At 42.8% G+C, this 21,373-nt stretch overlaps 2 protein-coding genes across 3 annotated transcripts; both read left to right on the top strand.

The window, feature by feature from the left end:
- The first annotated feature begins 125 nt into the window (after positions 1 to 125).
- Positions 126 to 4,715, top strand: LOC138624239 (ubiquitin-conjugating enzyme E2 variant 1-like). Its single transcript, XM_069704236.1, has 4 exons — positions 126 to 180; positions 1,281 to 1,429; positions 1,950 to 2,075; positions 3,431 to 4,715. The coding sequence occupies exons 1-4, from the start codon at positions 159 to 161 to the stop codon at positions 3,575 to 3,577; spliced, it is 444 nt and encodes a 147-aa protein (XP_069560337.1). The 5' UTR covers positions 126 to 158; the 3' UTR covers positions 3,578 to 4,715.
- Positions 4,716 to 9,802: 5,087 nt separating this feature from the next.
- slc52a3-1 (solute carrier family 52 member 3-1) lies at positions 9,803 to 13,946 on the top strand. 2 transcript variants are annotated; one of them, XM_069704160.1, is made up of 4 exons: positions 9,803 to 9,842; positions 10,838 to 11,906; positions 12,805 to 12,928; positions 13,161 to 13,946. In XM_069704160.1, the coding sequence occupies exons 2-4, from the start codon at positions 10,906 to 10,908 to the stop codon at positions 13,371 to 13,373; spliced, it is 1,338 nt and encodes a 445-aa protein (XP_069560261.1). In that variant the 5' UTR covers positions 9,803 to 9,842; positions 10,838 to 10,905; the 3' UTR covers positions 13,374 to 13,946. The 2 variants fall into 2 exon arrangements, with proteins under 2 accessions (XP_069560261.1, XP_069560262.1); XM_069704161.1 differs by lacking the exon at positions 9,803 to 9,842 and having other exon boundaries at positions 10,767 to 11,906.
- The last annotated feature ends 7,427 nt before the right edge of the window (positions 13,947 to 21,373 follow it).

Raw genomic sequence — 21,373 nt, 5'->3', positions numbered from 1 at the left:
CAATTTTAGACTTTAAAAAAAAAAAATAAAATAAAAAAAGTCTCATAAAATGATCTCTGGAGCAACAAAGGAAGCCACGCTTTGCGTTTCTGCCGCGCGCACGCACCGCCGATCACAATGAGAGAAGTACGTGCGCGCTCCCGCTGTGTAGCGACAAGATGGCGGTCGCCGCCGGATCAGGTAAATGATTGAGATATATTAATCGCCACGAAAAGCCGTCGTTGAATCATCGGCTCAATGAATTATTATTATTATTTTATTTTTTTTAACGCCGTAGCTGTTTGCGTGTCGCGGCGGGGGTTTGATTACCTCGATTGGAGCTCGCTGCGTGAAAAAGATATGAGCTAAAAAAAAAAACAACAAAAAAAAAAACAACGCTTGCTTTGGAGAGGGAGGGAGGAGGAAGCGGAGCTAAGCTAAAGCTAACGTGGAGTTTTAAGTTAGATGAAACGAGACTGTCGATAAAGGACTTTAAAAAAAAAAAAAAAAAAAAAAAAAAAAAAAAAGGGGGGCGATGAATCATTTAACACCAGTTCCCTGCACGCGGTTTCATTTATTTATTCGCTTAGTGGACCACAACATCGCCACCTTAACGTAACGTCAGCCCCGTCGGCGACATGAAGATTATTTACTGACGCTGAAAACCGATGCGTTGCAACCCGGAGGAGGTCTGTCGGCGTCCCGTCCCCCCCCCCTCCAGCCTCCACCCCCCTAAAATGTCTGCTGCAGCCTCCCCGTCTTGTCTCTATAAACGTGAATACGTTTTTTTTTTTTTTTTTTTTGGTCTTTCTCTTGAGACACTTTGACTGTCTGCTGAATGCAGAAAAGAAAAGCTGATCTGCGTTGGGTTTTCAGTGAGGGCTCTGGAGACGAGACGAGATGAGATAAATGGCATGCACCAGCTGGCAAAGTGTGACTGTGTTTTGTTTGCACGGCTCGGTTCAACGGTGCAGCTCCAACGGTGCAGCTCCGTCGCGCCTCACTGCAGAGGCCAGATGATGCAGCAGCAGCAGCATCGTCGAAGCCAGATGTTGAAAGTCAGAGGACATGAGGAACACCTGCCACCATCGAAAGGCTGATGAAAGCTGCCCAATTGAGGCGTTCCTGCCTTTCCTTGTGTGTGTGTGTGTGTGTGTCTGAATGAGTCACATCTTTATAACTGCAAGTCATTCCTCTCGCAGAAGGTGTTGTTGTTGTTGTTGTTGTTCAGCCCTAACGCCACCCGTCCTGTTGTGACCTGTGCCTGACAAAGCCTCTCCCGTGTGTTTGCCCACAAACAGGCGTTAAAGTTCCTCGCAATTTCCGGCTCCTGGAGGAGTTGGAAGAAGGTCAGAAAGGCGTGGGAGACGGGACCGTGAGCTGGGGTCTGGAGGATGACGAGGACATGACCTTAACACGATGGAGAGGGGTGATCCTCGGCCCTCCGAGGGTTAGTGGTGCCTTTTTTTTTTTAACCCTTCAGTCAGAACTGTGCTTTGGGGGGGGGGGGGGCCCGAGACGAAAAGCTTAACGTACAGTTATATAACTGGGAGCTCAGGTTTGATCTGTATGTCCGAGTCTGTCGGCGCACAAATCAGACGTGAGATGAAACGGGAAGACGGAAGAATAAAAATGTTGTCTGTGTCGTCGTACGCTGCTCTGCATTGATGACTCGGCTTATTAAACTAAATCTCAATGGGATGAAGTAATAATAATAAAAAAAAAAAAAGGAAACAGAAATTTTGATGCAGCACACAATAAAACACCCGATTTTCTTTTTTTTCAATCTATTGATTGGATTAAAATACAGCTACATTTTTTTTTCTTTTATGGTTATAGTGTGTAGGTGGGGTATTTCCAGCTATAGATTTCACATTATATGTATCATTGAATGCATTTAGCATTGTGTGACATTTGTTGACGTTTGATGTGCTGTTATCTCACCTCGGCCTACTTTTCTCCCTCCACAGACGAGCTACGAAAACAGGATGTACAATCTGAAGGTTGAGTGTGGGCCAGGATACCCAGAGTCACCACCGTTTGTCAGATTTGTGACAAAGATAAACTTGAATGGCGTTCATACCTCCAACGGTGTGGTATGTAAATCTTCTACTCGCAGTCACTGTTTGAGTTGAATTACCTAAAATAAGATAAGATGCCTAATCTGTCAGAAGACTTTAAAGTAGATTTAAAAAAAAAAAAAAAAAGGTACTGATCATGATTAAATTTGAGGAAACATCCATGTTTAGTTCATGTTCTTGTTGTGGTGAAGATGATTAACGTTATTTGGGAGCGTTTGCATTTATGTTAAATCAGATCAGAGTGGCAGGTTTCCAAATCATTCATAGTGCACACAATGAAGGGAGCGCTCATTTGTCTGACTGTTGTGTCTATTGTGCAGTCTGGTCAGTCCAGATGAACAACTTCTTATTATAAGTGCAGGCTTGACTCTTCTGACAGCTCATGCAACCGTTGCATTCATTGTAGCGCAAGAAAATAACGTCACGTCCAGCTCCATTTTCATTTGGATATTTCAGGGTTTCTTTCAAGTCCAAATCAGATTAAAAAAAAAAAAAAAAAAATTTACCTACAAATTTGGTAATATTGAAGGAGCTGGTCTTAGATTGGTGTCACTCAAACTGTGGTGTGTCAGTCAGACCAACCTGACGACACACACAAGAGGACAGTGGAGAACATTAGAGGTGTTAACACAATATTATCACAATACTTAAGTAACTATATGTTATTGTAGCGTTACTTATTATATTGATGCTGAAGTCATGATGCGTTATTATCACAATGCTCGGTCATTATACGATATTATCGTAATACTTTAGACACAATATTTTGGCCATTTTGCATTATGCCGAGTACCATGATAACATATATTGTGATTTATTACCTTTTTTCAACTACAGATCATCTCCAGGAAAAAAAAACCCTTATGTCAGTTTCTGTTTTATCTGGTAAAGTCTGTCCATTTCACTTCAGTTTTTTTTTTTTTTTTTTTGGCAACATTATTGGTTTGTCAAGCAGACGAACTGACGAACACCGTTTATATCAACTGGCCATAAATGTTGCACGCATGGTTTCTTTTCTTCTCGAGTGGTTGCACTTCCTCCGGTCGCTCATATGTGGCCACGCCCGCCCACCTATTGTTCTCGGATTGCCTTAAGTACCTCACAATTTAATGAGTAACGCTTCACACACCACAGACTGAAGGAACTGCAAATACATTAAAAATTAAAAAAAAAAAAAAGCAGTCGGTTACAGGGTGGCGAGAAAAAAAACCTGAACTCGGGTTTGGACTGGGAACGCTTCATAAAGGTAAAAGCTAAGACGGGAGACGATTTCGGTTTTTGACGTGCGCGAGTTCCCGTTGAAAATCCTACACGGCAGGATTTGAGAGGGTCTGACATCACACCCCCTTCCCACTCTCTCTGCCCTGCAGGTGGACATGCATGCAGTGACTGCGCTGGCCAAGTGGCAGAACTCCTACAGCATCCGGATGGTGCTGCTGGAGCTGCGACGGCTCATGACTTGCAAGGAGAACATGAAGCTTCCTCAGCCGCCTGAGGGCCAGATCTACACCAACTGAGCCCCCTGCTACTTTTGCCTCCATCTTTTTTTCTCCCCCTTCCCCAACTCTCCTCTCTCTCTCTCTCTCTCTCTCTCTCTCTCTCTCTCTCTCTTTGTTTTCCTTTCATCACTGTGTCCCTCCCATCTTCTGCCATGTGTCATTCCACCTCCTGCCAACGTCCTGGTTGAGCGCACACCACACACACACACACACACACACACACACACACACACACACACACACACACACACACACACACACACACACACACACACACACACACAGCAGGAGACTCAAGAGTACAACAGCAGATACACACACACACACACACACACACACACACACACACACACACACACACACACACACACACACACACACACACACACACACACACTTATTGAGCATTCATGAAAGTCATTCCAGGCCCCCCTCCCCCTCCCATCACTGGAGCTCTGGGTGGTCTCGACTCGTCAGTCCACGCCAGATATACGATCATTCGAATACTGTACATCTTACTAATCTTTTTTTATTATTATTTGTTAAAAAATGCAGATTGTACAATAACATAAATAATCTTATTGAGTGTATCTCTTTGTGTGTTTTGTATCATTGAAAACTGCCACTTAACATAATTTCACGTAGCTCACTAAACGTGTGGTTGGGAGATAATCCTCTGTCGGGGTGAACGTGTGGAAACCCTGCACCCAGAACACATTTAATTTTGCAATAAGTATGTATCATCGTGTGGCCAGATGAACTCTTTCCCTCAGTGTGTCTTGACATGGGCTTGCTCAGAGTTTTTTTTTTTTTTTTTTTTTTTTTTTAGTTTTCAAGCAGTCTTGTAGTAAGCTGCAGCTCAACAGGTGGGCACACATGGCTTTTTAGTTCCTCTGTGTGAGAATCATCCAAAGTGAACGTTGTGTATCTATACCACTGTATCTGATCTTAATATGCATAGTCGGCATATCTACTGTAGATTTGCAGCTAAAAAAAAAAAAAGTGCTTTGAAAGTAGAAGTGAAATCAGCTACCTCTTTTGGTCCTGTGTATCGTCAGAGCAGTCGTCTGACCTGTGAAACTGTCTTTTGCTGCTTCATGTGACGGATTGTTTTACTTTCTCCACTTCTTTCATAAATCTGAATTCATGCTTTTCACGCATTTGTGTTGTACGTGACTACGTGTTTGTGCTCATGGGGTTGCGGGTCATGCAAGATTATATGGAGCATTTCTACATAATGAGTTGACACATTTTTATATATATATATATATATATATATATAACTGCTGTTCTTCAATAACCCAGCAGATGTAGGAGACGCATCAAGAAATTATAATTAATAATAATCAGAGTAGAATATTAGGCCTCTACAAGCAAAGAAGTACAAGTCTTTCATATTAATTAGATTTTGACACATTACAGAATGAAACAATAAAACAGAAACCTGAGTGATAATTTGCACTCATTTTTTTTCTCCATTTTGATTAATATTCTAAGATTAATTAAACTTTGAATAAATCAGGGCTGTCCAATTAAGTAAGTCATTCCATTAAGTAAGTCCCCCCCCTCCCCACTAAGTCTTGCCAGCTTCAGCCCATTACCATTTGGTCTACATTGAACCTGGATGGGGTCTGATTATCTTAGCTTAGCATTACAGGCTAGAAACAGAAAAAACATAAACCAGCAAGCCTGGCTCGGTCTGAAGGTCAAAGAAACTTGTATAAATCCAGCTAACAACACATCTGGAGCTTTTCATTTACAAAGCAAATAAGCTGAAACGAGGTAGCGGCTCAGTGAAGAGGCCACAGCAGACTGACTTGAAGGAACTCTAGCGTTTTCCAATCAAAAGGTAGTTTCCATAATCAAAGTTCATATTTATTATAAAAACAGATTCAGCTCACCACTTGTTCCTTTTTAAGGTTACTCACAAACTATATTTTGCCTCCTCTTAAATCAGCACCTGTCATTGATCAACCCTGACTTCCTCAGGAGGCCAAAAATTAACCAGCCAGTTAACCACTTGATGGTTGAAGAAGTACACAAATGCATACATGTTGCAAAAACTAAAGGCTAAAATCCTAAAATGAAAAGGAGGACAAACTGATGTAAAAAGCACCTGCTGTTGGAAAATGTGCAGCAGCAAACCACATCACCATCAGAGGTGAGTGACAAGTCGGCACACTGATCGCATCTGTGACAAGAGGACATTGAAGGCTGCCGGCCACATTTTATTCTAAATAAGACTCAAAAGCGCTGCTCTAAAACGAACAGTACTAAAATAAACCAGTCAGCAATCTGCCTTCAAACAAACAGAGCTCTGCTCAGATGTGGTGCACCGTAAACACTGATCATTTGCAAAACCAAATCAACACCATGATAGATGATCAAACAGGAGAATTCATCTTTTAATTACAATATTTGACTAATTATACTAATTTCACTGTGTTATTTTAGTTTGTTTACATGTCAACCAAATTTAAGAGCTGTTTCCTTCACATGCAGGTCTCACAATTATTGGAAATTTATGAGCTCCTCACAAGTTTATACTGTTGTTTTGTAATGAATCAAAGTATCTTTCAGCCCTACTTTTATTTTATGATGATAAAGTGACCATGTGAACATCCAAACCTTCGAAGTTTTATACGTCAACCTGAAGTTTGACCGTGAGAGTGGAAGCCAGTAAAGCTATTTAATGTCCTACATTTTCATGGAGGTCATTTAAAATTATTTTTTTTTAAGTATGCTTGTCAGAAAAAACCCTAAATGTAACTTTATTCATCTTCAGTAAACTTCATTAATATGCCTGCATGATCACAGCTCATCTGTGTGAGAGTTTTAATGCCGCCACATGCAGAAAGTCTGTTATCTGTTCAGTTTCAGGCTTATCAATGCGAGGCTTTTACACTTAAAGTCCACATTTTGTGCCCAAACCTTTGCCTTCAACTGTACTCGTGTCTGTCAAGGTTTATGATGTAATATCTCTACACAGTGCACACTTCAGGCCTACATCGCAATATTCATATAAGAAAGATCCAGACAGGATTTAAACCTGTCTGGACAAGAATGTTGTCTTGCTGTCATATCTTTTACTTAACATGATCTATTTGGTATTGTATTTCATCACTTTTAGGTATTTTATTCCCTCATTTTTAGTTGCCCTTTGTAATCGCCGATCATAAAAAAAAGTACAATATAAATAAGTGGCGCTGATTTAAATGCTTTCCTGTTGTTACACCTATTTTTTATTTTTTTATTTTTTAGCTTTACCGAAAGCTGTAAAAGTCCAGAGGCGAGAAAAACTCGTTGTGTTCGTGTGAGGAAGAACACAGATGGAGCAAATGTTTATTTAGAAGGATTTAAGCCTCGAGCCAAATTAAAGTCAAAAGCAGAACTGAGAACATGCAGCAGCTGTGAAAAAGAAGAAGAAAAGAGAAACATGAGCTCCTGTTTGTTTGACCTGATCGTGCAAACTACAAGGCCGACAGTGATTGACTGCAATCCCGGCTGCATTCCACTCAGGAAAACCTGTAATAGAGAAATGTTCATGCTGGTTTACTGGCAAAAACAGTTCGACTTGTTCTTCTGCATAAAAAAAAAAAAAAAGTCATTAAGTGGTGAAATGTGTCGAGACGGACTCTGACGGTGGAAGCTCCCAAACTCCCAAATAAGGTCGTCTTAGTTTAAATACCAAAGTGTTTTCTATGAACAGGAAGCAAGCAAGCTTTTTTTGATTACTTTTAATACTCTTCACAACCTCTTTCCCAAACACAGTTATGACCTCCAATCTGTTTCAGAGGCTCCAAACGAAAGAGCGTTTTACGTGGTGGGTTTGAACCTCTGGATCGACCACTAACATCCACTTTATCAGAGTCCGTCCACATTTTATTTACATATTCTCTTGCTTTTATTTGTCTATTTATTTAAGTTTTTTTGTTTTGTTTTAATCCCCTTACTTCCTAGAATTTATTAAGATTTCTTCCACCACTGAATTTGATTTGATCTTTTAATTTGAATTTGCACTTGAGTTTTGTTCTACAAATATTATTAATACTGTTATTATTATCATTACTATGCCAATAAAACTTCAATTTTGAAATGTCTGTGCTGCAAATTTAAAATGTACAAATACAGCACTGGCTGAACTGGATGAAACTCCGTCAATGCAGAGGATGAATCCGTCTGACTCTGGTGATCCCAGGACTTTTCCTCTATCGCCACCATGAGGTTCACATTTGTAGCTTTGACTGAAATGTCTCAACAGCTATTGGAAGCACTGCCATAGGAAATGTGGTGCCAAAATAAATGTTCCCCTCAGGATGAACTGTACTATTGAAGTTTGATTTCTAGTGTGGTGACACCATTGGATCAATACTGGTTTATGGCCATATAGCTATTTAAAACTAGGGACATTTCCATCAGCCTCAGCTGAACTTTGTGTTTTACGCTAACCTGAGATGGTGAACATGGTCAAGATGACACCTGCTGCTGCTCATTAATATGTTAGCTCAGTTGAATGAAACAGCTGCGCCCAAGTTGAGCCCAGGCAATAAAGTCATTTGTTATTTTATCAATAATATTACCTTTATTTTTGTTTTCTATATGCAGACCTGTTATCAATGAAAATTGTGGTTACTTTAAAGAATATAAAAACCATTGATTATTTTTGCTTAATACATAAATTCAAATGTATTACGTAAAACTACAGAAAAACCCTTGAAAAAGTAGACGTGTCCAAACATTTGGCTGCTACAGTAAACTTATATGGACTGCAACATGTCACTTTTCCAGTGTGGACTCACAAAACCTGCTTACATTTGATATGTCTTGTGATAATGTGATCCATGAGGCAGTCGGGCACTGGACTCTGAAATTTACATGGAAATCAGCTCGCTTTGTTTGATTTCATTATTTAAACTTGTACTTTCTATTATTATTATTAGGTCAAAAGGTCTTCTGTGAAAATGCCCATTAAGGTGGTTGTTGACAAAAAAATGATGACCACATAATCAGTAAGGCAGTTATGTAAATCCTGATTCTACCCGGTGATACTGAGAAACTGTATCCGTGAGTTCAGATCAGTTCATTTCACTTTAAGTAAGTGCAGCTGTGTTTTACAACAGAAAAGTGGCTTCTTCTCTAGAATTATTTTACTACAGTTTGTTGCACAAGACTCCAGCTCCCCCACTAACTGTGTAGAGTTCAAGTGAACCTGTGACTCAGTGAATGATCACACGCTGTATCATCCACCTGAGGCCAGTAGGGGGCGTTGCAGGCTTCAGACCCGCTTCATCATGGCCTACTTCTTCTTATTTAATCAGCTAAATTGGATATTCAACAGAATGAAGGAAGTGAAAATGTTTCTGTTAGGCTGGAAACCTGCTGACATCTATTTGTTGAGGTGACAGGAAAAATAAAATAAAAATCCAAAAACTTCACGTGCTGTTGCTCTGTCAGTTACAAGTTGGTACTGATAATCACTTTTGAGCGGCGGTATTTAGCCTCGATGTCTTTACTTGTTCGACAAAATAGCGATATGAAAAACATGCTTGCTTATTTGGAATTTAGTCATTGATGTTCAGACAAATGTGACAGAATCACTTTAACACCAAAGAGGCAAATTCTGAAGTTTCTTTTTTCTGTGATTTCTCAAGGTGTTTATGGGCATTTGTTTATTATAAAAAGTTGCAGATCACACTGAATTTAAAAATACATGTTTTATGATTGTGCGTTCAAGTCTGACAAAGTTTTGACTCAGGCAGCATTGTATCTTTCCCCCCCTCGCCCCCCGAGGACACTCTGGTGAGGCTTTTGGCTTTATTCTGCTGAAACTGCATGTCCAGTACAGATAACACCCTGTAATCTTCCTGTTGTTAAAATGAAGTTAGTTTAACTATACAAAGACTATTTCCCTCCCCCGCTCCCCCTGTGGTGTGTTTAAGAATTAAGGTCAGAAAGGTCAGCATGTTTTATTGTTCTGCTGTGTGAGAGCCAAAATGTCGAGAAGACCTCAAAAGTATTTCAAGGCCGACTTGAACTAGATAAAAGTAGATTTCAGAGAAGAAAGGTGAGTGCATGCAGGCACGGCCCTCTTTTATCCAGCAGGCTGATCATTAGAGCTGCAGTGGACTCTGACCCACCCTACAACCATGTGAGTCCCATCAGTGTGTGTAACAAACAAAGGACGTCCGTCACCAACAACTAATAGGACGACTAATAACAATTTTTTAACGAACAGGACTTGGCAGGAAGTCTCATCCGGCGCCTCAACAGACGGAAGAAACTCGTGAGTACATTTTAAAGTCTAAAAGGATGTGTGTTTTCTTGAGGGCTGAGTGTAAACACAGTGTTTCTTTCTCAAGGCCACGCTATCTCCATAATCTGAATTCATTACATGGTTTCACAGTTTAATACTGTTTATCTCAGAAGCCGTTTGGCACAGTTTCTAGCAATTTCCTTTAACACAAGACATTTTTCCGACTTGTTTTGGTTCATCGTCATGAGACCAGTGTGGAAGCAACAAGCGTGCCAAGACACAGGCAGCGTGGATCAGCCCATATGGTTCGCTGGATTCCTCAACAACGTGAGAGGGATGTGAAAATTGTATCAGCTGCTTGAAACACGAGTGTCATACCGCGGGTGTGAACCGCCGTGACTGGTGTTGTGCTCGTCCTCGACTGCCTTTGTTACAGGAACGAACGCACATGAGGTTGTTGAGTCACTCCGGTGACATCTGCTCTGCTAAAAGTAACACACTGAAAGCAGAAATGATGAATTATAGGGATCTGTGTTGGAAAGTAGATTTGCACTCCTTTCCATGACTACCATAATATAAACACAGCAGTTAAAACAGCTCCACGTCAACGAGTGACAACAACAACACACAGGACATTTTTATACATTCATCGAATGACAGTTTTACTTTTGATACTTTAATATAGATTCTGTACTTTTCATTAAACTGGCAACAAAATTCCAATAAATGCTTTTAGTTTTAATTGTAGTGGAGTATTTTTAGGTTGAGGAACGTCCTCCACCACTGGCTCTGAGCACATTTCACAGTTCATTTGGAAGCAGGGAATTTCTAGTTGAGCTAATTAAATATAATTTAGAGTAAACAGTAGCGATTCTGTGTTGGATAAACTTGAAGCCTACAAAGAAATAAAATCTAAATGTTTGAGCTTTCTCTCTCTTTTTTTTTTTTTTTTTTTCCCCCCTTCATTTTAAAGAATGAAACCTGATGCACTAAAGCTAATGTTTATGACTTGTGAGTTTCTCCAGGTACAGCACACCGTAAGGGGTGGAACTATTTCTCCAGACGTGTGTCTTCAGGCTGATCCGGCTGCAGTATGGCTCTGCTGGTCCACATGCTGGCCTGCGCCTTCGGCCTGGGCTCCTGGGTGGCAGTGAACGGTCTGTGGGTGGAGCTGCCGCTCATCGTCAACACTCTGCCTGAAGGCTGGGAGCTCCCTTCTTACCTGACAGTCATCATCCAGCTGGCCAACCTGGGACCTCTGCTGGTCACCCTCATGCACAAACTGTGTCCGGCTCGTCTTAATGAGCGCGCCGTCATTAACTCCATCCTCTCCATCGGCGTCCTGTCCTGCATCCTGCTCGCCTTCACCTGGGACAGGACTACGATTGTGGCCGGGGCATCCCACAGCACGGCCTTCTTCATCATCACCTTCTTCCTCGCTCTAGTGGACTGCACTTCCTCGGTTACCTTCCTGCCCTTCATGATGCAGCTTCCGTCCAAATACATCACCACATATTTCATTGGCGAAGGGCTGAGTGGCTTCGTTCCTGGGGTCGTCGCTCTGGCACAAGGCGTGGGCATCGCCAAATGTGTCAACTCCTCTCAGACTCCGGGAAACCACACAGGCGGGAACACGTGGTCACTAAATACCGAGTATCTTCCTCCAAACTTTTCCACCGAGGTGTTTTTCTTCTTCCTGGCAGCCATGATGTGCATCAGCTTGGCTGCTTTCATCGCACTGAACAAGCTTCCTCGGACGTACGAGCTGTCCACTGAAAACCTTGTGCTGGACACTTGGCCGTCTGTCAGCTCCGGCCTGGGCAACCCAGGGGCGGAGATTAATGATGTGGCGGTGAAAAACAAGGCCGAGGGGGCAGCTGAGGCCACGCCTCTGCTGGCCAAACACTCCGTGTACCAGCTGATCTTCATCTATTTTCTGGTGGTGTGGGTCAACTGTGGGACCAACGGCCTGCTGCCCTCTGTGCAGACGTACTCCTGCATGCCGTACGGCCACCTGGCCTATCACCTCTCTGCTGCTCTGGCATCGGTGGCCAACCCAGTGGCTTGCACTATTGCAATGTTCTTCCAAAACAGGTGAATGTAATCGAGTTTCCGACGAAGAACGGGTTTGCAATCGAACAATAATCACGGGCCAATATGAACATTTAAAAACAGGTTTTCCTTGTTGTGATCACGTCCTTTGTTCATTCTGGCCATTAGAAGATTCCTTCCTCATGTTTTTGCAAAAGTAAGAGAAAAATAATATTCCAAACTGTAGCTGCAGGAGACACCGTATGTTCCTCACCGTCTGTTTAGATCCAACCACTGAACACCACTTCCCACCTTTGCAGGTGAAACGTCACGACTCGACAACAGAGTTCACAAACAAGTCAACGGGCCGCAGCTCGCTCACATATGTCTGCAGTAACAGCAGGACGTAACACCGCTGCAACCATAAATGGTGAACAGCAGCTGCTGTGGTGGTGGATTTGTTCATGAAGTTATCTTCCAGAATTCCAATATTTTCAGTACAAAATTCCCTCTTTGTGTTTTTTTAATGCACAGGTCAAATTTGTAGATTTTGGTCTTTTTTTGTTTGTTTCCATAACATGATGTCATTCAGAGGAGTTCATTATAAATTCAATAATAATTTATTGTATTTGTGTTTGGAGACTTCTCCTAATTTCACTATAAATTTGTATTTACATATTTATATATATTTATATTTGATATAAATCTGGCTATTACATCTGTACAAACCCCTCTAAAAACCCCTCAGATTATAGATGGGAAAACTTGATGTATGTAGGTGCTACTGAAAAGAAGATTTCTGGCTCACAGGATGAGAACAAACTTTAAAGGCATCGGTTTTCTCAAAAGGAGTTAAATGGCTTCGGCACGTTGTTTGTCAGTCAAACTCTCCTTTCGTAAGAGAGGTCATGTTTTATCTTTCATTTATTGGTGGCTGATAACAGACCTGTTGTGTTTTCAGGTCTCTGGTCTTCCTCGGTCTGCTGACAGCGTCGGGGACGGCGCTTGGCGGCTACAACATGGCCATGGCGGCTATGAGTCCGTGTCCTTTGCTTCAAGGCACGGCGGTGGGAGAAGCGGTCATCGTGAGTGAAACGCTGTTGTTTAATACATGTGCGACGTAGAAAGAACAACGCGGAAAATATTTGACAGCGGCTTCGTCAGGGAAATGCTTGCGGCAAAGTTCAACGTCTCCTTCACCGATGACCCGAGTGTTGAACTCTGCTCGCTGCTATAACTAACGAGGACACAATTAAGACACCATAAATCATTATTCCCGTGACCTGCTGAGTCCCCGTTGTTCTTCTGCCCCGGCAGGTGCTCTCGTGGCTCTTCTTCACTGGAACCTTGTCGTACGTTAAAGTAATGGTGGGCGTCATCCTGAGGGACCGGAGCCGCGCCGCCCTGGTCTGGTGTGGCGCCGCGGTACAGATGGGCTCACTGGTGGGCTCCGTCACCATGTTCCCGCTCATCAACATCTTCCGGCTGTTTAAGTCGGGAGACTTCTGCAACACTCAGTGTCCTTTATGACGGCCGGCCTGACAACCACGGCGCCGAGGCTCTCCGCTGAAGGAACAGATTGACATTTTTGGGGAACTATGCTAATTTAATTTCTTGAAGAGCTTTAGGTGAAAAGGTCGATACCACTCTCGTGTCTGTCAACACAATGGGAAGCTGAGGACTGCATGCGGTTAGCTCAGTTTAGAATAAAGACTGAAAACAGAAGGAAACAGCTGGTCTGGCTCGGTCCAAAGTACACTCACTAACCAACATGCGGTATCTGTAATTACGTGTTAATGAGTCCAGCCGAGACAAATCACAACACAAGTCATCTCAGGGCGGTTAACATAATAAGGCCAAGACCATACAAAATTATAGAAAAAGAATCTAACGATTAAATAATTCCCACAAAAGTTGGAGGAAAAATCTCTTTTAACTAACTGCGTCTGAAAACACTCCTCATAACAACGCAGCTTGTTGTGTTTAAAAAATTTTTTTTTCTGGTGTCCTATTTAAACAAACAGAGATACAACTTTGTAATTAGTGAACTTTAGCGGTAGCTGGTAGGTGGACTCTGTCAGCTCTGACTTTAGACAGAGTTCAGTGAGCTGGTCCTTATGCTAAGCTAAGCTAACCAACTGATCGCTTCCTTTTCCAGCATTCAGACATAAGCCTAGTATTAATTTTCTCATCCTTATTTTCTTTACAGCTTTGTAATTTTGAAGCCATGTTTGCATTTAACTTTGTTGATGTTTGTATCATTTAACGTATTTTGACGGGGAAAGCTGTAAACTTGTAAAAAAAAACCACAAGATATAATATGTTTATTAGTGGAGGGGGGCAGCTGTTTTATGACTTACACCAGTCATTAGACTATCCGCTTGTTTGGCCACTAGATGTCACAAGCACACCTTAAAAACCGTCAGTCCAGAGCTGCAGCTACTCAAGAGTCCACAAATCCACATGACTCACAGTTGGTATGTACATGAAAAAAAAAGAAAAAAAAAAAGGGTTAAACCTGTATATATTTACCATTCACTTTAATATGACAGGTATTGTCTCAAGCTACTTTATAGATTGAGATTTAACATAAAACAAAAACGTATGATGAGCCTCGTTAAGGTTGAACGAGTGAAACCAAACCGTTAGACTTGATACACCTTTCAAAAACGTTTCCATTCAGTTTCTCTTTTGATTCCTTTCAGATGGTTTTAGGTCGAAACAGTTGAAATGATGCCGTATTTCACAATAGGAACAAACGTGATGCAAAAGCTTAAAAAAAGATGACATATTTGTGTAGCAAATAAAATGGGGCTTTTCTTTCCTTTTCTCTCCAATTAATCATCTGACGTCCTCTCAGATTTATCTTGTGACCTGTTGACGGGCCCTAACCCTTATATTGGAAATTACTGGATTAAAGCACCTCACCATACATTAGCTGAACTAGCTATAATTGGATCAACTGCAGTAGTGACATGCTGCTTACACACTGTTGCATCAGTGTTATAACATGAATAATATCATATATGAGTCACATGGTTCATTTTTCTGCATAATGGGCCACATAAGTAGGATTCTACTTGTAATGGACTATTTTCATGTTGCTGTATTGTTGCTTCATCAACCACTGTTGTATTTTGCCACCAGCCCTGAAAACGGACCATTATACACTCCAGGAGACGGTTTGATTTTTAATTAAAATGACCATTATAAGCTTCGCAAAGTCATATTTTTAACAGGTTGTGCTGTTATTGTCCACTTACTTGAATTTATTGGTGCTGTGATGTCTGTGCGACAATGCTGCCTTTCATATGCAGGCTGAAACACGCTCTCATTAATAAACACTCACTAGTCCAACAATAGATATAAGATGAGATGAAGCGCCATGAGAAACCAGACATGATCCCATAATATGTCTGGACCGAGCCCCCATCATCCCTATCAAAGATGCTGCTGCACATCCTCTGAGGAGGACGGAGGGACGCTGGTCAGCCATGGGAACCGCAAAGTGGTTTCCTGTCAGCAGCTGTTCCTCGTCTCTGCCCCCCGTAACCTTCAGAAGGAGAGCGAGAGGTTCCCCGGCCCGGGTCTGTAGGGAAGGACGGGGAGGAGGAGGAGGGCTCTAATTACTGAGGCTCAGCGGGGGCCGATGGCTGTTGCTCCTGCCACTGGTCACTTGGGAGCTTCCCTGACCCCAACACTGAGTAAAAACAAAAAGATAAGGAAGGGAAAATGGGGCCACAATTAGCCCGATGTAGCCTCCAGGGCCTGGGATCAGTGGAGGAGAAGCACAGATGGGACTTTCTCACTTGGATTTGCTGAATCTACATTGCTGTACGTGTAAGCCGGGCAGAAATCACTGCAGTCGGTAGCTGATGCAGATTCAAAGGATGGGTTTGTGTGAAATCTTAATCACCTCAAACAATGCCTCGGATTTATTGTTTTTGCCTTGAAATACAAAATTTGCTTATGAACGAGGAGCGTTCACCTGAAGAGTGCATGTAAATGCTGTTCTCTTGTTGTTAACATGACCTTGAATACTTGTATGTAATCAAAAGGATTTTCTCCACGCTTCATTAGCTAAATTCCTTGATTGGCTCTGGGCTTTTGTGTGGAGACAAAACAAAGCAGCAAAGAAAAGTGTATCATTTTCCTGCGAGTGTCAGATGGTCCCATCGCTCCTCCAGCTGGTCAGGAGGGGCCGGGGCCACCTGGATGCTGAGTCCCGGTCCTGTGAGATCCTGCAGTCTCCTCTGCCATGTGAAGACTCCACTTACTACGCCACTGAGAAGTCCATCTGCTCAGGTCGACACCTCCCAAAGAGCCCCCCGCCCCCCTCACCCACCCTCTCACAACCACAGCTCCCACCCCCCGCCTCCCCTCCCTCCAGCCAGCCGCTGTGCCTCTCAACTAAATGAGCAGCGTGTCAAATGGAAGGAGGATTTACCCTTCCTTTAACTGGATAAGAGAATGAATTCACAGCGCCATGATGCAATGAATGGATGAACCCACCTGCACTCCTGCAGCGCTGGCTGCTGAATCGACAGATATGTCACCTGTGTCTGACTTTGCACGGTCTTCTTGTTCGGAGGCACGGATACAGGGTTCACCGAGTAGCATGTTAGCCTCCGACGGGAGATAAAAGCACGGCCATAGAAAAATAATGTAAACTGGGTTGGGGATTTTTTTTGGTGTCAAAAATAACAAAAACAATGCTCAGAAAGTGTGGAAATTTGCACGCGTCTACCCGCAGGCCGACAGATTTTGGCAGCTGATGCTCAGGTGAACAGCTTGTGGGTAAAACCAATTGCTGATGCATGCAGACAGGCACGGCTCAGACAGCATCTCACTGCCTCTCTCCCATCAATTTCCACACACACACACTGTTTAATAAATGCCGTCCATTTATTTGAAATTGGATGTGACAGCCCTATGTCATTTCACCATAGTGTCTCAGAGCAGACAGCGATGCACATGAGCCCACTCCTCGTTTTCTATCAGCAGGTATTGATGTTGCTTTAATGAAGTGCCTAGCACTCCACCCGAGGAAGAGACAAGTCTGTCAGCATATGTAAATGCTTCCTGCCTGTCATTGTTGTGGAGGGTTCAGCATGGGTCAGCATAGATTCCCCCTCTGGGAACCCTTTGTTCTGGGGCCCGACTGTGCCACATGAGGGGACCAATTATAGAGCAGCACAGCAGGACGGGGGTGCAAACTTGTTACCCTGCTGTAGTGAGCTAATTATTACCTCCACACTGTGGGTAGTACAGCACCAGTGCATCATGGACGGCTAACAAAAGCAGGCTCGTCTCTCCGCATATGTATTCTAAATAAAACAGTATATCACAAGACATTTCTCTTCTGTGAATTGGTTTATATTGAAAGCACCATCATCACACTGTGGGAAAAGGTCATCCTAATTTTCCAGCCATAAATAGCTGCTGAACTACTTAAGTCCCAGCGGAGCTCCTTTGCATTGTCAATGCAAAGGCAATTTACAGGCTACGCACTGCCAACCGCATAACCTTGATTTGGTGTCAGGAAATGATTTATGAAAATGCATCCTGGTCTCTGTTGTCCCGAGTGAGACCTGACTGGACCCGGAGTGTTGACACAAAGCCCATTTGGCCCGAGCAAACACACTCGCTGAATTATCATTCATATCATAACATCTCAATGGGCTTTGGTTTCCAGTTCCTGATGACACGCTGGCAGTCTGTTTCTCATCAAGGAGTGCAAAAGATGCGCCAGGTTTTTCGCAGAGCAACAAAGTGTATCAGGTGACACGCAAAATAAAGCTTTATCTCAGCGCCAGCAACTGCAGACATAAGTCCGGTGTTTGATGAGAAGTGGCAGCGAGCGGGTCAGCCTAAATGTGTAAACACACCTGGGCTGCAGGTGCATTATCAGAAGGGCTTTGAAGGGTAAAGTAAAAGGTATATTTTAGGAAACGCACCTCTTGATGCATATAGATGCCCTTCATATCTTGCTATTAGCCCCCTCCCCTTATAGCCAACCCATTCATCTCCTTCTCCCCACCCCCAGTGACCAGTGTAGCCCAGCTGCTAGGGGCTACTAGTCCCCCTTCGTGTGTGGGGCCAGTCAAGTGGAAAATGGCTGCTACTGAGAGAGCCCACTTTAGAGAGCCATCATCCTTTGAAGGGGCATGATGGCCTTTGACAGCCACAGTGTTAACATGGAGCCCGCATGAACACAGCACTGCTATTATCGTGTTTACTAAAGCAAAAGGAGAGGAGAGGGGATCAAGGGGAGACTCCTGTTGGTCCATGTTTGAGTCCAGAGGTAGCGGGGAGCTTGTCTGAGCAGCGCCACTGTGGCATTGTGGGGAAACATGACACGGGATCACTCACAGCCAGGTGGAGATTGTATTTCCCCACGTTAGTCGAGCTTTTAGTGAACAGGTCGTTCAGCGCGTGCGGTGGTGATGCGTTGTTGTTTGTCTCGTGTGTCCTTCACTGAGAACACTCAGATTTTTATCCAACCGTTGGCCTGTTTCTAAAATAACAGTTTTTCTTGTTTGCTTTGGCAAAAACACAAGAATGAAAATCATGATTCTCAAAACACTTGCCTGCAATTCTCAAAGGTACAGTTTGTTTTTTCAGCAGCCAAGTACACAAGAACAAATATCTTCAAAAGGTCCAAAATATTTTTGAGGAAAAACATTTGCAACTGAATGTGTATTTTAATAGATTATATGACATCTGATGAGATGGTGTGTCCAAATTGTTTGAAATTGTTTGAAAAGCAAATAAGGTGTTGGAGGAATCCTTAATTACATGAATTTGTATTGAGACTTTTTAATCCGTTAGTTATTTATTTGTTTGTTATTTATTAGTTGTACACTGGGGGCTGAAATATGAAGCCAAAGTGCCAAAAACTGTTCCTTAGATGCCTTAAAATGTAATACCACCGAGGGCCACTAGGGGATGGCTCCAAAAAAACATCTGGCTCCAATACATTCCCATTCGGAAAGCATCAACTTCTCTCATGAAATTCGGGGGCGGGTCTGGTTTGATTGACAGGCAAGTCAGTTCTCTGGTATAGGTGGGTGGGGCACAATGTCCTCTGGTTCTCAGTCAGATTGACCCTTTGCTCTCCCCCAGCTGCTCCAAATATGGTCAATCACAGCTCCAAAAAAACAAGATGGCAACAGCTGAAATAGAAGACTCGAGACATCACAAACAAATGAGTGACACCGCGGCGCGTTGCCACTTGATTTCAATCCAAACCCTGAATTTTCCCAGAACCTAAACAGGTTGTTTTTGTGTTTAAACCAAACCAAACAAAGGTAAAAATAAATAAATAACTGTGCTATCTTTCACTTTTACAAGTCACATTCAAAGTGAATATAAATATATTTACTGTTGCAGGACGAATGAGGAATATAAAAATGTTTCATTCAGAGTTTCATAAAATGTGAATACGCAACTGAGAAAACAATAATACTCTCATTAGCTGATGCGGCGAGCTCTAATCCACCTTGGACCCGATGCGATATGTGCAGGCCAGTTTATGGATGCAGGTTGGATCAGCAGCAGATAAAAGCTGAGAGCGTTTCTCTCACTGGCTCCACTCCAACACCGGCCGACTGCAGATGTACGGCCGTAACTCGACCACACCGGCTCTCACAGCTCCGGCACATGTTGCTGGAGGACACACGTGGAGCCTCCGAATGAGCAACAGTGATTTTAACTGCAACAAATGGTCGAGGTATGTCATTATCCAGATTTTTGGTGAAGGGATCATTACCTGCCACAGATGCCACTGTTGTTTTGTGTCTCCGTCTGTCCTGAGGCTAGCAAAACCCCGACACTTGAAAAGAGCAGGAGGTGCCTTTGTGTAGATGCACACCTGATCTTAGCAATCAATTGGCACCGCTACCCTCACACGGGTCTCTCAGGCTCTGCCTCAAGGCTGTCCATCTGTTGCTGTGAGGAAGTGCGGCTGCGGGTGAATGTGCCTGCGCGCAGGTCGACATCTATCTGTGTGCACGTGCGTGTCGGGAGTGGGAGGTTGCGGAAAAACATGTGATTTGTGGTTTTGGTCCTGTTGACACCTCTGCTCCCAGAGGTGCAGCTCCCTCACTCGCTCTCTCTCTCTCGCAGTCATGAAACTGATATTTAAAGCAGAAAGAGGTGACAAACAATTGTGGCAAGATGCTGGGTGTATAAAAACAGACAGAAGTGACAAACAATCGTGGCAAGGTGCTGGGTGTATAATTAGTACAAACAGAGGTATTAGAGAGCTGGAGGGGGAGGAGGGAGGGGAGGAGGAGGCACTTAGATCTGTGCATTCTAATAAAATGAGCCTGCTGCAGCTTTTATCTTCCCCATAACCAGATGTAAAGATATACATGAAGTGAAGAAAAAAAAAAAAAAAAAAAAACCCGCAGGTAAAAAGGACAAGAAGATTCGCTCTTTCTAACACACAGCAACAACAGATTTTTATTTCCTGCTGAGTCTGCAATAAACGGCCGTTCGTGAGCACCTCATCCTCTCTGAGAACATTAGAAAAGCCTTTTGATGGTGGCGTTGAATGCCTTCAGCGTAAAACACCCGCGCGCGGCGCGTCCGCCGGTGGAAGTATATTTTATGCAGAGTGTCTTAGTTTTAGTGAAATTCGATGGAAGCAGCGGCGACGGTCAGGACGGAGAGACGGAAGACGCTGAGGTTTTAAACGCTTCGCCTCCGCCTGTCGCTCAGCGTGAAAGTGACAATGCGAGGAGGGGAGAAAGGTGAAAAAGCACCCCTCGCTTATCACCTGCACACCTGTGAACTCACAACTCCAAAGAAGAGCAGAGATCCTATCTGATTTTGACGGTTTATTAACATCCATCTATCCATTCAGCTTTTCAATGTCCCTCCTCTCCAGAAACCCCGCTGAGCTCCTCTCTGAGGACAACAATCGAAAATAACCTGTCCTCGATGTGTGTGAAACACGTCATGTGTTCAAAGACCTCTTTGACCCACTCACCGGTTAGCCTACTTGCTACCAACTATCAACACAGATTTTTTTTTCTTTTTTTCCTGTTAACAACACATGTACAGTATATTGTGTACATCCCATCATACTCACAAGTTTACATCAATACCTCACGAGCCAAAACATCAAATAAATGATCGCACCAACAATTAACAGAATTATCATAATAATAACACTTTCTCTGGAGGACCAAATTGACTTGAGTATAAATAAGTGAATCAATAATTCCAGAAATAAATAATTAAATGCAATTATTTCTGTATTCCCCTCCATCAACATCTATTTGATTAATTTCTGTATTTCTATATGAATTTTTTTTTGTATCTCTACATTTATAAATGTATTTATTTCTGTATTTCTACATTTATAACCCCATGTCAAAGCCATTGTGTGTAGTTGACAGGAAGTTAGCGGCGCTGGCTTGTGCGTAAGCGTCACTTTAACGCGGCAGCAGGTGAAGCGGCCAATTTGAGTTACTTAATATGTTACTGGATACTTTAATCAGAGATAATTTGTTTACTATATT

Source organism: Brachyistius frenatus, unplaced genomic scaffold (genome assembly GCF_029030835.1).
Source record: "Brachyistius frenatus isolate BFR_SWC_R1_liver_20210118 unplaced genomic scaffold, ASM2903083v1 Contig_50, whole genome shotgun sequence".
In the NCBI taxonomy this organism is placed as follows: domain Eukaryota; kingdom Metazoa; phylum Chordata; class Actinopteri; family Embiotocidae; genus Brachyistius; species Brachyistius frenatus.
This window is presented reverse-complemented; position numbering and strand designations above follow the sequence as displayed.

Excerpts from the sequence above, each read along its gene's own strand:
- LOC138624239 (XM_069704236.1), top strand. The coding sequence starts at position 159 with ATGGCGGTCGCCGCCGGATCAG. Across the intron at positions 181-1,280 it reads GGCGGTCGCCGCCGGATCAG|GCGTTAAAGTTCCTCGCAAT; the intron begins GTAAATGATTGA and ends GCCCACAAACAG. Across the intron at positions 1,430-1,949 it reads TGATCCTCGGCCCTCCGAGG|ACGAGCTACGAAAACAGGAT; the intron begins GTTAGTGGTGCC and ends CTCCCTCCACAG.
- slc52a3-1 (XM_069704160.1), top strand. The coding sequence starts at position 10,906 with ATGGCTCTGCTGGTCCACATGCTGGCCTGCGCCTTCGGCCTGGGCTCC. Across the intron at positions 11,907-12,804 it reads GCAATGTTCTTCCAAAACAG|GTCTCTGGTCTTCCTCGGTC; the intron begins GTGAATGTAATC and ends TTGTGTTTTCAG. Across the intron at positions 12,929-13,160 it reads CGGTGGGAGAAGCGGTCATC|GTGCTCTCGTGGCTCTTCTT; the intron begins GTGAGTGAAACG and ends CTGCCCCGGCAG.